At 38.2% G+C, this 16,745-nt stretch overlaps 1 protein-coding gene across 1 annotated transcript in view; it reads left to right on the forward strand.

The window, feature by feature from the left end:
* LOC134543109 (1-acyl-sn-glycerol-3-phosphate acyltransferase alpha-like) overlaps positions 1 to 16,385 on the forward strand; it is a 62,756-nt gene extending 46,371 nt beyond the window's left edge. Inside the window, exons 4-6 of the mRNA XM_063387918.1 lie at positions 2,650 to 2,831; positions 3,709 to 3,877; positions 15,602 to 16,385. Coding sequence (XP_063243988.1) covers positions 2,650 to 2,831; positions 3,709 to 3,877; positions 15,602 to 15,738 — 488 coding nt within the window. The 3' untranslated portion in view covers positions 15,739 to 16,385. The remainder of the gene's footprint in view (positions 1 to 2,649; positions 2,832 to 3,708; positions 3,878 to 15,601) is intronic.
* The last annotated feature ends 360 nt before the right edge of the window (positions 16,386 to 16,745 follow it).

Here is a 16,745-nt window from a genome sequence, read left to right on the forward strand (position 1 = left end):
CATTATGCGCATAAAAGGCTACAATGTTCTATTCATTATACACATAAGGTTTTCACTTGTTAATATTTCCCACAGTAAAAGAAAATAATACATTAAGATTAAATTGATTTTTTTTTTTTTTTTGTTTTCATGAAGCTCTGGGTATGAATTTGTTCTCTACGATCGTTTTACACTTTTAAATTATACAGTTGGTAACCTCTTGTAACTTTCAAACATTATTAAAAAAAATTGATTTTCTTGCATTGGTTGCGTGTTACATTGTTCAATTCCTTGTGCAGTTTATTAACCTGGTCTAACACCTGAAATAATTTTTATATAGAGTAACTGACCAATTGTTTAAAACCTTGTTTGAGGTTTTTTAATAAACTATAATGAGGGGTAAAGAAAATGACTGGAGTAGAAACATAACGCATTGGTAAGATAAATTGGAGTACCCAGGGAAAACCCACGGACTTTCGACAGCATCCACCACTTTTCCCACTCGCGACATATCAGTCTGGCCTCGTGTAGCATGTCTGCTACCCCTAGATTATAATTGTTTTACTATTATTAGCCTGGTTTATTTAAGTTTTACGTCAAGTATTTTGAATTGGCATTTTAGACATTATAAACGGACTTTAGTTCCTTGAGTCGCCGCTAGAAATGCAACAGCGCTGGTGGGGACAGCGAGGCAGTGAGTCGGTTTTCGGCTGTCGTGGAGGCCGGTCGGCCTGGCGCCGGTTTTGATGGCGTCACGACGTGTATGCAGTGTGCAGTACTTTTTTTTGGAAAAGGCGTTAACTTTAAATTTAACAAGCATGGAGCTTGGTGGATTGGACTGGGAAGTTATCAGTGGTATTGATTTTTTTAAGAAGCTACGTTTTTGTGACGTACGAGGGCGATTAACGCCACACACCGGTCAGCTGTTCGTCCTATTTGGCCGGTTGGGCGTGACCTTCACCGCAAACGGACGTTTGCTTGAGCATTTGCAAGTTTATGCAAATATACGGTAAACGCTTTTCAGAAGAGGATATCAAGTAAGTGCCCCTTGCATGTTTTTGGCACAGGTGTGGGAAATCTACGTACTTTTTTTAAGTAGACTTGTAATGTTGCGGCAGTCGCAACCTTAAACGTAAAATGAACTGAAAGTTATTTTTAAAGTTTACCAGTGGAAACAGGTATTCTCGTTGCGTTTAATAAGCCTTCTCAATTTTAGTGCGCACGGACCATTTTAAATGGAATCACACGGCCGTGTACTTGAACTGGAACTTATATATATATTTTGGTATTCTGTAATAATAATATACCAGGCTTAATTTTAAGAAATATATTTTTAGTAGGCTTTTGTAACATGTTTATATTGCCGGAAACGGAATTTACTTCACATGGGAGCTCCCAACGTATTTATTTGTAAATTTAATATTTTAGTCTAAGTTTTGCTTGACGCCAGCAAAGGTTTGAAAATGTTCTTATTTTTTTTGGTAACGTATTTAATCTTTAAATTTTATGCTCAAATATTTTATAGTTGTATAAATGTACGTTCCGGGTAGGGAATATAGGAAATCTATTGTAGGAAGTAATGATATTTATATGGAGTGTGGCAACGAAGTTGGACTAATATAATCTCCTCTACTATATAAGGAATTTATGTATAGCCTAATACGTTATTGTATTCCTCTCCTTCCTGAGTCTCCCGTCTCCTTGCATCAGAGCTACAGCCTGAGCACCCGCGATGCATGCGCGGGAGCACGCAGCGAGTACTTGGACCCATGGTTTAGATGTAGGCTGTTAACAACCCTAAGAGGAGTATCTACAATGCTGTGAATAAAAGAAAATAGTTTAGCGATAACTAACTCTTTACAATTATGAAATTATAAAATATATTTTATCATCATTCTGCTGTCAGTTCAATGATTAGAAGTAAGCCATTAAGAGGCCACTCCAGTGTTTCAGGGGCACTATGCAACCCGCGTTAACCTCATAAGATTCAATGCTATTTTCATTTTGCTTATAACTAATTAACTAATATAAATTTCGAAATGATGCTTTCTTGATATGTAAGACAACGATGCTCTTATCAAAGCCCCTTTCTTCAAAAACGTGCATAAATTATGGTTTTATACTAATCTTTACTAATATGCATAAGTGTATTGTCTAGGTTAAAACATTTTTGTGATATTATAATTAAATAATATGGAAAAATATGCTTTAATTTAAAAAAAAAACACTTTTAGTACTTATATACACATTAGAATTAGTAGACAGCTTCTTACCACAATTACGTTTAATAGTTTCCGCATATATTAACATCTTTAACCAAACAGCACCTTTAAGATTATATATGCATGCTTTGTTGGGTTTTGAGGAAGAGGAAGCAGAATACACATGGCAAATTCTCTCCTTCAAGAGAAAAAAACACATTGTATCAACTTACAAGAAAATATAGCACTATATTGCCGTTCATTGTCAATGTTGTCTACATTGTAGGAAAGTCATGAAATGTGTTTGTGTTTGCAACCCACCATTTGAGTGGCGTGGTGCAGTTTGGTCAGCTACGTTCACGGCATGGCGGGTATACGTGGCGATGGTGCCAAAGCCAAGAAGGGCTAAGCTGTTGCGGAGGTAAGGAGGAATGGCATTAAACTTGTGAACTACAAATTTTTGTTTCAGGTATGTTTAATATTTGGGACGTGATGGGGAAATGTGCAGCAGTTGCAAAGAACGAGGTGTTTTATGTATGGCCTTTCGGTCTTGCAGCCTGGTTGAACGGAACAGTGTTCATTGATAGAAATAATGTTCACAAAGCAAATGAACAGATCACCAAAGCTGGGTTCATAATCAGAGAAGAAAAGGTAACACCTCAAAGAGTAAAATAAAATAAAATAAAAATTATTTGAAATAATTATTACAATATTTAAATTTTTAAAAGCATTTGTAATAAGTTTTAGTTGAATTATTTCTGCTTGATGACTGGCAAAATAGAGAAAATGGGACAATCTGGTATGTTAAGATTCCGCAATGACGATTGTCCACTGACAGACATAAACCTTCAGAAAACTCGGAACTGCTTTGTCACCATCTCGGTGCTCTTAAATCGTGACGTGCTAGAGATATAGCATGAACCATTATCCATAAAAAATGATTGCCATATATAGCATAGGTCATTAGACACACCTTTTCAGTTTCATTCTTACAGTGACACATGGAAGAATAACTTCATTCCTTAGATCCAACTAGAATGTATTACCACATGATACTGACGCGTGAAAACCAAACATAGTCAGTCCACCAGTGCATCATCAAGGGTGGTGAAGGACCTCTCTAGGCATGGGTGTGGGAAGGGGGGAGGAAGCTGCCCCCCTTCCAAAATAAAAAATAAAACATAGAGCAAAGTCCTGTACTTAGAGAATATTTGTAACTAATCCCAACAAATTATTTTTCAAAATAAATATTTTTCCTTTTATTATTGTTTAATATTATAGCTCCGTGGACTGTCTCCCCTTCCCCTGAAAGAGGTTGAATTCCAGAAAATCCCCCCTCCCCCTTCTATTTGTAGCTTGCTATACCTTTGTAGCCTGGGTATTTAGAGTGGCTGCTATAATAAAAATAAAACATCCAGCCTTTAGCAGTAAATTTTTTTGGCATGATTAAATCCCAGTCCATCATTAATCAAAATCTTGCTGCGTTGCAAAGTAGTAACACTGACTTTGAAAGTGGTGATTATTGCAGGTGAAACTGTGGATCTTCCCTGAAGGAACTAGGAGAACTAAAGATGTACCCATGCTGCCATTTAAAAGAGGTGCCTTCAGGGTGGCCATCTCTTGCCAAGTGCCCATCATACCCGTAGTGTACTCTCCGTATCACTTCATTGATAACAGACACAAGTATTTTAGGAGAGGTAAGTCAAAGCAATAACTAAGCTTTGCAATATTTGTTTGTACAGTGTATATTTAGAAGTTTATACACAAGTTGAAGCAAAATGCAGAGAGCACACTACAGTTACAAACCTGTATCTTGTACCCTGAAAAAATGAAACTAAAATAATACTGCAGTAATGTGTGTGCACTGCAGCACAATGCAAGGTTAGTTCAAAAATTAAAGACAGTTGCCGTTTTAAAAATCAGGAAAATTCCTACAAAATTTGTACGTGACATTGTTCGTACATGTCTACACTATTTTTCTACGTAATCCCCGGCAATTTCAACGCACCTATTGAGTCGGGGAACAAGGTTCTTGATCTCTCTGTCATAAAAATCTCCCGCCGCGGTCCGCAAGCAGCTTGACACCTTTTCCTGGACTTCGTCAGTCGTAAAGAGTTTCCCGGCCAAATGTGGCTTTAGATAAAGGAAGAGACGGAAGTCAATGGGCACCAGGTCATGGTTGTAAGCCGGAAGGCTAAGGACATCCCACATAGAAGATTGCAGGAGCGCGGTGGTTACAGCTGCTGTAAGGGGGCGGGCGTGATCATGCAACCAACGCCCATTGCTCAACCTCTCTCTTCGCCTGATTTGTATCGCTTTTGAAAGTTTTTTTTTTAAGTTTCACAATAACGATTAGCATTTATTGTGCTCCCTTTTGGCAAATATTCAAAGAGAAAAACTCATTTTCGATCCCAAAACACGCTTACCATGACTTTGTCAGAGATTGCCTACAAAATTTTCGGACACGGGGTGAACTGGGGTGGCGCCATGTTATTGAATGCCTTTTGAACTCAGGAGTGTGACGGCAAGCCCTTGTTTCGTCACCTGTAATGGCATTTCAAAACGGTCCCAAGATTTCTAAGCACTTTCCACACTTTTTCCTTGCGAACATCTGTCAACATTTTCGGCACCCAACGAGATAACACCTTCCTAAATCCCTATTTGTCTGTTGAAATGGTTTTGACCGTTGATTTGCTGACTTCTGGAATCGAAACTGCTAGGCCCCGGACTGTCAGACGGCGGTCTTCACGAAGTATAGCCTGAATTTTCTCCAACAATGCGTCCTCAATTGAAGACTCCTCCTTCCCCTTGATTCCACATCATGCACATTGGTTCTACCAATCGAGAACTCAGCACACCACTTCCTAACATACGGTGGTTAATCACATTGCAATAAATGGCTGCCAGACGACGGCCATTTCAACTGGGCAGACCATCTCCGGGTTAAAAAAAGTGCACATCACATTTGGCGAGACGGCAGTGCAGCGTCCATCTCTAACAGAAGCCACAACCAGACTAGATAAACTACAGAGCCGAGCGATCGCCCATTGTGGAGGGGAAGTGCGTGCTACAAACTAGTGTTGCCAACTAGTGAAATATTTTGTCCATATCACCGTAAATGACAAATGGTATTTAATTCTTGGACAACGCTTGTACATAGGTAATATCAGTGGCCATGCATGCAATGCTGTATGGATACACTTGAAGCCACTTATTGTCAAGTTGATTGTCCGCACCATGTCTTTGGACCCCCGCATCGTCGGGTGCAGTGTAATGTTTGCATCGTGGAAACAGTTTTAAAGAATTTAGTTTTATGGAACAATGGAAATCCAGATTCGTACATATTAACCATCGAGGCCAAGCACCATTTCCACAAAGTTTTGGGTGTTGCGATATGGTGATGGAGACGCAGAAAGTACCTGCAACTACGTGACACGACGCCATCTCCTGACAATTTCTAACTCAGTGGTTCCAGTGTAGTGTGCTGCAAACATCTTAATAATTTTAAACGAAACTTTTGACAGCATTCACTATCTGTACCCATATATAGTGAGTAGTATGTTTTGGGGGCTCTGAGATCTGGCTTCTGGTTGTGGTGTGCGGTTAGTGGTGTCGACTGCCATCTTTGATGTCACGGCGGCCATCTTAGACTCAAAAATGACTCATAATGACTCAAAAATTCCTCAAAAATGACTCGGAATGACTCAAAAATTCCCGTTTTGAGGAAAAATTTTCGCGTTTGAGTCCATAAAAATACCAGAGACTAAAAATGTCCATAAAGAGGCTTAAGCATCCATGTATACAGCCTCCAATAAGCCTTTGACGTAATCATGGATTTTGACGTCATCATGGATTATGACATCAACGTTGCAAATACCGTTATGGTCGCCATCTTGGATTATATAAATGTTGCTTGTTTTGTTACGCCCACCATCTTGGTTGAGTACGATGTCATCCTTACACTTTACGTTACGACCACCATATTGGTTCCTATTAATGTTGCAATTATCGTTATGCCCGCCATCTTGAATATCTTTATTTATTTTCCCGATTTTAATGAAATTTTTTTAAAAATCATTAAAAACATTATGTAATCAAATTAAATAAAAAATTAAATAAAATAATACTTAAAAACCACTGTTGCACTTATCATTACGGTCGCCATCTTGGATTATATAAATGTTACTTGTTTCGTTACGCCCACCAACTTGGTTGAGTACGATGTCATCCTTACAGTTTACGTTACGACCGCCATATTGGTTCATATTAATGATGCAATTATCGTTACGCCTGCCATCTTGAAATTTAGACGCCATCTTGGAAATCCGTAATTTTTATGTTAGAAAATCGGGAACAATTCCAAAATTCATCAAAAAATTATCTTATTAGAATACTGATTATAACGATTCCCATACTAGGTTCTAAACCGCCAAGAGCAAAAAACATTAGAACCTTCCTCCACAGAAGACACCTACAGACTGACCTCCCACCACATTTAATAGCATATATATAGCCATCTTGTTTTACCTGCTGGAGACCACCATCTTGTATTCATCCACTAGAGTGTGCTGATACCATGCTAGTATAATTTTCTGTTCACCATACCATTGTCCTCAACTGTTGACCTTAAAATTTGACCTTGAACCTGAACTTTGACCTTGAAATTTAACCATGACATTGACATTTAACCATGACCTTGAAACTTGACCTTGAAATTTGACCATGAACATGATCTTTGACTTTGACCTTGACGACCATCATGGATCCGACATTTTATGTTCAGTACAGGCTACCAGGAGCTACTGCCTGCTAGTGGTCATTGCCACCATCTTGTTTTCGTCTGCTGGATGATACCATCTTGTGTGTTTACTCGTCTTACCATCATGCTAGTTTTATTCTAACCCACTACAGTGCAGTAATCATTATAACGGAGGTGCCGCCATTATGAAATTTGGGCAACATCTTGAAATCATGTAATTATTTAGCTAGAAATGCGGGAAAAATTCCAAAATTCACCGAAAAAATCAATTATTAACTTACAAATTCATTAGATCAGTTCCTGTCCTTGGTTCGATTCTTGACCAGTGACAGTTGTAACTGAATATTAAATAAATTTTAGATAATGTTTTCCATTACCTTTCTTTGAGTTTATTAATCATTCACTCTACGAAAAACAACTCAAGCCAATATACCTGACAAACTAATTAAATACAGTGCCGATTAGCCTAACAATGAAGTCTAATTTTACGATAGTCTGAATAACCTATAAGCCGTTCATGTACAAAGACATCCAAACATATAGACCAAGTGTCTCCAGACCATGAGACCGGCTCATAAACAATATCAGACATATAGGCTAGTCATTTCCGGACCGCATGACCTTCGTCGTTAGCTAATTATATTCAATTAGACCATCGTGACATTTTTATACATACTAAAGGACCAAGTAAACTTGAAAAATATTTTAGTAACACCAAGAGGTTTTTAACTAGTAAATATTCAGTCACTACATATTTTACTACGCGCAATCAACACAAAAGGATTCACCATCAACGAAAAGGCAGCACATTTTGGATGCACCGTCAATAAAAAGGAAGCACATTCTTCAAAACGAAAGCTCATTAAAGAAAAGGTACATTCTCATGTACATTAAACTCGGTAGGATGCGATCGTCAATCTTAAGTGAGGATATAATGTCTCCATAAGTCTATGAATCTATCAGTTTGTAGTTCCATAAGTCATTGGCTCCAATATTCATTGGCTCCAATAGTCATTGGCTCCAACAGTCTTTTGACTCCAATGTCATTAGCTCATACAGTCATTGGCTCCAACTTCCTTTTGTTTCAACAGCTCCAAATATATTTGGCTAAAATGCTACGAGTCTAAGATACTATGAGGCTACAAGGCTACGAGTCTAAAAGGAACTAGCTGGTTACGAGTTATACATGGCTGCGAGACTGCATGGCTAAAAGACCGCGTGGCTACGAAACTACATGTCTATGAAGCTACAAGGATACAAGTCTACTCGGCTCTAAATGCTCCATCAGCTCCAATTGCTTTAAAAAGGATCCAAATGCTCCAACTGCTCCAAAATGCTCCAAATGCTCCAACAGCTCCAAAAGGCTCCAATTGTTCCAACAGCCCATTGTTTCAACAGCGCCAATGATATTTGGCTAGAATGCTACGAGTCTAAGAGACTATGAGGCCACAAGTCTACGAAACTACATATCTATGAAGCTACAAGGATACAAGTATACTTGGCTCCAAATGACTGCAAGGCGCCATGGCTACAAGACCACTTAGATACAAAGCTTCAATTCTACTAGTCTACAAGACTCCACCAACTACCTTCGAGTGTATAAAGCTCCAACTACTCCTGCAGCATTATGTTATTATAAGATTACATGACTACTTGTTTACGTAGCTACAAGTCTACGAGGTCCCAAGACATCATAAATACGCAACTACGAGCCATGTGGTTACGAGACTATGTGACTACGAATCTTCAAGTTTACGAGACTGCGAGGCTACAGAGCTACGAAGCTTCTAGAACACAAGTTTACATGACCGCGAGGATACATGACTACAAGTCTGCATAAGTACTTGACTACGAAGCTACACGTCTACAAGGCTTCAATTGCCGCATATGTCTTCTACGGAATTGTCTCTTTTGCTCCAACTGCTCCAACAGCATTATGTTGTAAGATTACAAGTATACTTGCTTACGTAGCTACAATTCTACGAGGTCCCAAGACATCATGACTACGCGACTATGAGCCATGAGGTTACGAGACTACGTGACTACGAATTTTCAAGTTTACGAGACTGCGAGGCTACAGAGCTACGAAGCTTCTAGAACACAAGTTTACATGACCGCGAGGATACAGGACTACAAGTCTGCATGCGTACTTGACTACGAAGCTACACGTCTACAAAGCTTCAATTGCAGGTTCTGTCTTCGACGGAATTTTCTCTTTTGCTCCAACTGATCCAACAGCATTATGTTATAAATTTACAAGGCTACTTGCTTACGCAGCTTCAAGTCTACGAGGCTCCAATGCATGAGACTACGAGCCATGAGGTTACGAGACTATGCGATTGCGAGTCTTCAAGGTTACGTGATCGCGAGGCTATAGGATTACGAAGCTTCCAGATCACAAGGTTATGAGACTGCGAGGTTACAGGACTACGAAGCTTCCAGGACACGAGGCTATGTGGCTACGAGATTACATGACTCTAACTGACTAAAATAGCACCATTCAGTGGTGAGAGTTAATTCATCTAATGCAAAATAACCTGTTTAAATTAGTGTCGATTATTGTCAATAGATGACACCACATGTTGCTTACAGGTAAATATTATTTAGTTATTTTATGTGGGATGCAGGATGCTCAACTAACGATCGCAAAAGAAGGATGGCTTCGCTAGACAAAAGGAGAAGGAAGTCCGTCTTTCATGTAAGTGCTTCACAGATGTCTCATGATATATTATTTGACTGAGTAATGTTTGTTTATTTTTTATTTCCACCTGATAAAAAAAATTGCAAGTGCTGATTTAGTGGCAGAAATTCTCGAATTAAATATAACACCAAAAAAAATGTCATGACTGATTAGATAAAAAAAAATCCTTGATTCAGTGATTGATTTCTCATCTGTAACCACAAGCACTTGAAGAAACCACAGGAAAAATCAGGAGTACAGAGGAGAACATCATCATCATATTGACAAGAATAATCGGAAGCACACGGAGAAAACCGCCACAAGTTTTCTTTGATATGAAATTACACAAAAAATAATAATTTAAAAAAATTACAAAAAATACAAAAACAGATTCTGCTAGCTTGTGAACTTCTCATTGTTGTGCAAAGTTAGAGTTCTAGTACAAGCCAGAATATTTTGTATTTTTTGTAATTTTTTTATATTAATTTTTTTGTGTAATTTTATGATATCAAAGAAAACTTGTCAATATTTTGACGGTTTTCTCCGTGTGCTTCCGATTCTTCTTGTCAATATGATGATGTTCTCCGTGTGCCTCTGATAATTCCTGTGGTTTCTTCAAGTGATTGTGGTTACAGATAAGAAATCGATCACTGCATGAAGGATTTTTTTACCTAATGAGTCATGGCATTTTATTTGAAGTTACATTTAATTCGACAATTTCTGCTACTAAATCAGCACTTGCAATTTTTTTTATCAGGTGGAAATAAAAAATAAACAAACATTACTCAGTCAAATAATATATCATGAGACATCTGTGAAGCACTAACATGAAAGACGGACTTCCTTCTCCTTTTGTCTAGCGAAGCCATCCTTCTTTTGCGATCGTTAGTTGAGCATCCCGCATCCCACATAAAATAACTAAATAATATTTACCTGTAAGAAACATGTGGTGTCATCTATTGACAATAATCGACACTAATTTAAATAGGTTATTTTGCATTAGATGAATTAACTCTCACCACTGAATGGTGCTATTTTAGTCAGTTAGAGTCATGTAGTCTCGTAGCCACGTAGCCTCGTGTCCTGGAAGCTTCGTAGTCCTGTAACCTCGCAGTCTCATAACCTTGTGATCTGGAAGCTTCGTAGTCCTATAGCCTCGCGATCACATAACCTTGAAGACTCGCAATCGCATAGTCTCGTAACCTCATGGCTCGTAGTCTCATGCATTGGAGCCTCGTAGACTTGAAGCTACGTAAGCAAGTAGCCTTGTAAATATATAACATAATGCTGTTGGAGCAGTTGGAGCAAAAGAGAAAATTCGGTCGAAGACAGAACCTGCAATTGAAGCCTTGTAGACGTGTAGCTTCGTAGTCAAGTACGCATGCAGACTTGTAGTCCTGTATCCTCGCGGTCATGTAAACTTGTGTTCTAGAAGCTTCGTAGCTCTGTAGCCTCGCAGTCTCGTAAACCTGAAGATTCGTAGTCACGTAGTCTCGTAACCTCATGGCTCGTAGTCGCGTAGTCATGATGTCTTGGGACCTCATAGAATTGTAGCTACGTAAGCAAGTATACTTGTAATCTTACAACATAATGCTGTTGGAGCAGTTGGAGCAAAAGAGAAAATTCCGTCGAAGACAGATGCGGCAATTGAAGCCTTGTAGACGTGTAGCTTCGTAGCAAAGTACTCATGCAGACTTGTTTGTAGTCCTGTATCCTCGCGGTCACGTAAACTTGTGTTCTAGAAGCTTCGTAGCTCTGTAGCCTCGCAGTCTCGTAAACTTGAAGATTCGTTGTCACGTAGTCTCGTAACCTCATGGCTCGTAGTCGCGTAGTCATGATGTCTTGGGACCTCGTAGAATTGTAGCTACGTAGCCAAGATGCCTCGTAGACTTGTAGCTACGTAGACAAGATGCCTCGTAGACTTGTAGCTACGTAGACAAGATGCCTCGTAGACTTGTAGTTACGTAGCCAAGATGCCTCGTAGACTTGTAGCTACGTAAACAAGTAGTCATGTAATCTTATAACAAAATGCTGCTGGAGTAGTTGGAGCTTTATACACTCGAAGGTATTTGGTAGAGTCTTGTAGACTCGTAGAATTGAAGCTTTTATCCAAGTGGCAGGGACTGGAGGTAACGCGCTACTAGTAACGACGTTATTTGTAACAGTTACTTTTTATGGTAACGATCGTGGTAACGCAATATATCAAGTTTTCAGTAGGTAACTGTAACTGAATTACATTTTTCTGCCTTAAAGTAACGATAATTGTCGTTACATCTTGCGTTACATTTTTTAAATGTATTTATGACTGAACGAACAACGATTTGTTGACTTTTTCAATCCCTGAACGAAAATCCCGACAAGCATATTATTTGCGATGGTATTGCTTGTACTTGTAAAATTGCTGTTGGCTAGCCTGCGCTCGTATTTTGATTGTCATTTATTTAATATTTGCGACATGCGGGTTTACTGCTGTGCTTTTAATTAATTAACCTACCTGTGCACATGCGCGAAAGCAATGACAGAATCTAATGAAGCGAGAAGCCTAGAAAGCAGTCCAGAATTTTCGTTGTCGTGGCCTTCATATTCTAATTTTTTCGAAGTTCGGTCGAGTGATAAAAATAACCTTATTGTGAAGTGCTTGTTGTGTGGTGCTGCGAACAATTTTGTAGTGTGAACTAATTACTCAATCTAATTTAAGACCTATTTAATTTTTTTCAGTTTAAATAAACATATATCTTTACTAAACACAATATGTTTTATTAACATTTAATTATAACAATATTACGTATCACATTTTTAGTTTTTTCACAAATAACTGTTAAAGTAACTTACAGTTACTTTTCTCAGAACTGTAACTGTAACTGGTTTATTTTCAGAAGTGTAACTTGTAGTTGCAACAGGGTTACATTTCCAATGGAGTATTTGTAACTGTAACTGAGTTACTTTTTAAAAGTAACTTTCTGGTCCCTGCCAAGTGGTCTTGTAGCCATGTCACCCTGCAGTCATTTGGATCCGAGTAGACTTGTATCCTTGTAGCTTCATAGAAATGTAGTTTCGTAGCCACACGCTCTTTTAGCCATGCAGTCTCGCAGCCATGTATATCTCGTAACCAGCTAGATCCTTTTAGACTCGTAGCCTTGTGGCCTCATAGTCTCTTAGACTCGTAGCATTCTAGCCAAATATCATTGGTGCTGTTGAAACAAAAGGCTGTTGGAGCAATTTGAGCCTTTTAAAGCCTTTTGGAGCTGTTGGAGCATTTTGGAGCATTTGGAGCTGTTGGAGCATTTGGAGCCGAGTAAACTTGTATCCCTGTAGCTTTAGAGACATGTAGTTTCGTAGCCACGTGGTCTTTTAGCCATGCAGTCTCGCAGCCATGTATAACTCGTAACCAGCTAGATCCTTTTAGACTCGTAGCCTTGTAGCCTCATAGTCTCTTAGACTCGTAGCATTCTAGCCAAATATCTTTGGAGCTGTTGAAACAAAATGCAGTTGGAGCCAATGACTGGAGGAGCTAATGACTTTTGGAGTCAAAAGACTGTTGGAGCCAATAACTATTGGAGCCAATGACTATTGGAGCCAATGACTATTGGAGCCTATGAATATTGTTGCCAATGACTTATGGAACTACAAACTGATAGATTCATAGACTTATGGAGACATTATAATATCCTCACTTAAGATTGACGATCGCATCCTACCGAGTTGAATGTACATGAGAATGTACCTCCTTTTTTTTAACGAGCTTTCGTTTTGAAGAACGTGCTTCCTTTTTATTGACGGTGCGTCCAAAATGAGCTGCCTTTTCGTTGATGGTGCTTTCTTTTTGTTGTTTGCGCGTAGTAAAATATGTAGTGACTGAATATTTACTAGTTAAATACCTCTTGGTGTTACTAAAATATTTTTCAAGGTCACTTGGTTCTTTAGTATGTATAAAAAATGTCACGATGGTCTAATTGAATATAATTAGCTAACGACGAAGAAGGTAATGCGGTCTGGAAATGACTAGCCTATACGTCTGATATTGTCTATGAGCCGGTCTCATGGTCTGGAGACACTTGGTCTATATGTATGGATGGCTTTGTACATGAACGGCTTATAGGTTATTCAGACTATCGTAAAATTAGACTTCATTGTTAGGCTAATTGGCACTGTATTTAATTCGTTGGTCAGGTATATTGACTTCAGTTGTTTTTCGTAGAGTGAATGATTAATAAACTCAGTGAAAGGTAATGGAAAACAATCTAAAATTTATTTAATATTCAGTTACAACTGTCACTGGTCAAGAATCGAACCAAGGACTGGAACTGATCTAATCAATTTGTAAATTAATTGATTTTTTCGGTGAATTTTGGAATTTTTCCCGCATTTCTAGCTAAATAATTACATGATTTCAAGATGGTGCCCAAATTTCATGATGGCGGGCACCTCAGTTATAATGATTACTGCACTGTAGTGGGTTAGAATAAAACTAGCATGATGGTACGACGAGTACACACACAAGATGGTGTCCTCCAGCAGACGAAATAAGATGTTGGCAATGACCACTAGCAGGCGGTAGCTCCTGGTAGCAGGTACTGAACACAAAATGTCGGATCCATAATGGTCGTATAGGTCAAAGTCAAAGATCAAGGTCAAATTTAAAGGTCATATTTCAAGGTCAAGCTCAAATTTTAAGGTCAATGTCAAAGTTCAAACTTTTGAGTCATTTTTGAGGAATTTTTGAGACCAATATGGCCGCCGTGACATCAAAGATGGCTGTCGACACCACTAACCGCACACCACAACCAGAAGCCAGATCACGGAGGCCCCAAAACATACTACTATAGTGTAACTTGAGTTTCATATACACCAGCCAAGGAGCTGTTATGTGAAATAGTTCCGCATTGTTATCTAATTAAATATAGATAGTATTAGTTACAGGTCTCTGAAATACAAATTATTACTTACATCCCCATGATTGTGCAATTAAACTTATTTAAAACCACAATTTTCTAATTCTTAAACAATATTCTAAATCACTGTATTTTTTTTTTTTTTTTTTTTTAACTTTTCTCCCACAATTTTTAATGTTTTCAATTCATAATGGAAAATATGACATTTCACATTAAGTTTTCTCCAGTTTTCGGGCCATTACAATTAATATGAGCTACCTACTACTAGAACACAGTTACGTTCAGAACAATGTCGAAACGCCACACAATTAAGGATTGTCAAAGCAAGTTTGCAGCACTTCTGGTGAAAGGGCACACGTAGGGCTTGAAACGTAACATAGCCGAGTTTTCCCTTGCCCAACTAATAGAAAGCAGTGTAACCACATGTGTACAGCACATGAATGCACTAAGCACTTCTGAAACTCAAAGTGAGCAACCATTACTGCATTTCAATGTGAATGCATGGCAAAGATAAGCTGGTGAGTAATAAGTCGGCAGAAAAGACCGAAAGAAATAAATGCAGCTTAGTGTCTTGTGAAAATCACAGTCATTGTAGACAATGAGGGGTAATAAGAATTGAGCATTGATTGAATAAATAGCTTGGGTTGGAGGTGTACCCTGAGAAAACACCGCTCACTGCAACATCCACCGTCTCCCTCTGTGACAAGTTTTGAGTGTGATGAACCTGCTGGGAATCAAACCCAGTTCCCCTCGTTGAAATAAGAGTGATCCGACCACTCTATCACTGTGGATCCCAGCAAAATAAAAATTTATAAATAAATCCTCTACTCTCTAGCTTGCTTGTCTATTTTAATAAATCCATTTAAATTACCAAAAACTCTTTTTCCGATGGATTTGAAGTAATAACTAATAACACAATATCGCGCGATTTCAACACAAGTCAAACTCAACTTTTAAATTTATATCTGCTGTTACACAAACTTTTATTGATAAAGTAATATGTATTTTACATGGTTTTAATATATGTATGTAAAATATGTGTATGAGATATGTTCATTTCATCATGTGACTACATTTCTTATTTTTCTAGGCAAGATTGTTATCACTGTACTGCCAGAGATCCCCACAAAAGGTTTAACGATGGCTGATGTCGATACGTTAATGGAAGACATACGGAACAAAATGGTAAAAACATTTGAAGATATTTGCAGAGAACTGACAACTTAATAAATGTGTAACACGGTAACTTGCCACAAAAAGGAAGTGTTTGTTTATATACTAACATGACGTTCTGTAATATCATTTAAACAACCATCAGTGGAAATGCTTTCCTTCCCATAGACAAGACAAGCAAGCAAGTGAACGCGTGGTGAAAGAATGTAGATTCTCCATAACTACTACTTTGATTGATTAATTAATGATACAGGTTACTGTGAAAATGAATAGAAAATGAAGGTAAGCCCCAGCAGCTTATGAAGAATTGTAGTTACGAAAGGTCTACAGCCCGAAGGCCTGCGTACCGGTGCTACCCTTGCGCCAGGGTCTCTCACACCCCCCCCCCCCCCCCCCCTCAGCCATCCTTTTTTTCTTTATTTCTTCGTGGTTAAAATAAAAGTGCGTTGTTAAGTAATGAATAAATTTTTAGACACTTGCAATGAATTAGACATAGCGCAGTTTGAAGGACGGAATGTTCAACAAGGAAGGGTCCATCAGTGAGCACAGTCTTGATTATTAAAGAGGTACTGTATATATGATTTTACCGTAACCTCGATGAAGTGTTTAATAGGGAAGTCAAAATGGGTCATGCATGTGTTTCAGAGTAATAATATTGTAACTGGTGTTTTTTACAATACAAATAATAAATAGGTTGAGGTTAAGTATGATACTCCTACAGTTAAATATTTTTATGTTGGAAGAACGAACACACACTATGAAGTAAGAGGAATTTCTATAACTCTAGGGGTGTACAGGAATTTCCAGGGTATGACTTGCTTATCGTAAGGGTTTAAAAATTAATTTAATTTAATTCTATAAAAATAAACATTTATTAAGGCACAGAATATTTAAACTTGCAATTGATTATTTGGGAACTAGTTTACATCAGATAAAGTAATCGTACAATCGACAATGTTTGAATTAAAGTGATACACCTACAATGTAGTGACTTTTAAGCATCAAGGGAGTGTCAGAAGCTTCTATTCGACCTAAATAAACTCCTTTTTACTCGACAAACG

Source organism: Bacillus rossius, chromosome 1 (assembly GCF_032445375.1).
Source record: "Bacillus rossius redtenbacheri isolate Brsri chromosome 1, Brsri_v3, whole genome shotgun sequence".
In the NCBI taxonomy this organism is placed as follows: domain Eukaryota; kingdom Metazoa; phylum Arthropoda; class Insecta; order Phasmatodea; family Bacillidae; genus Bacillus; species Bacillus rossius.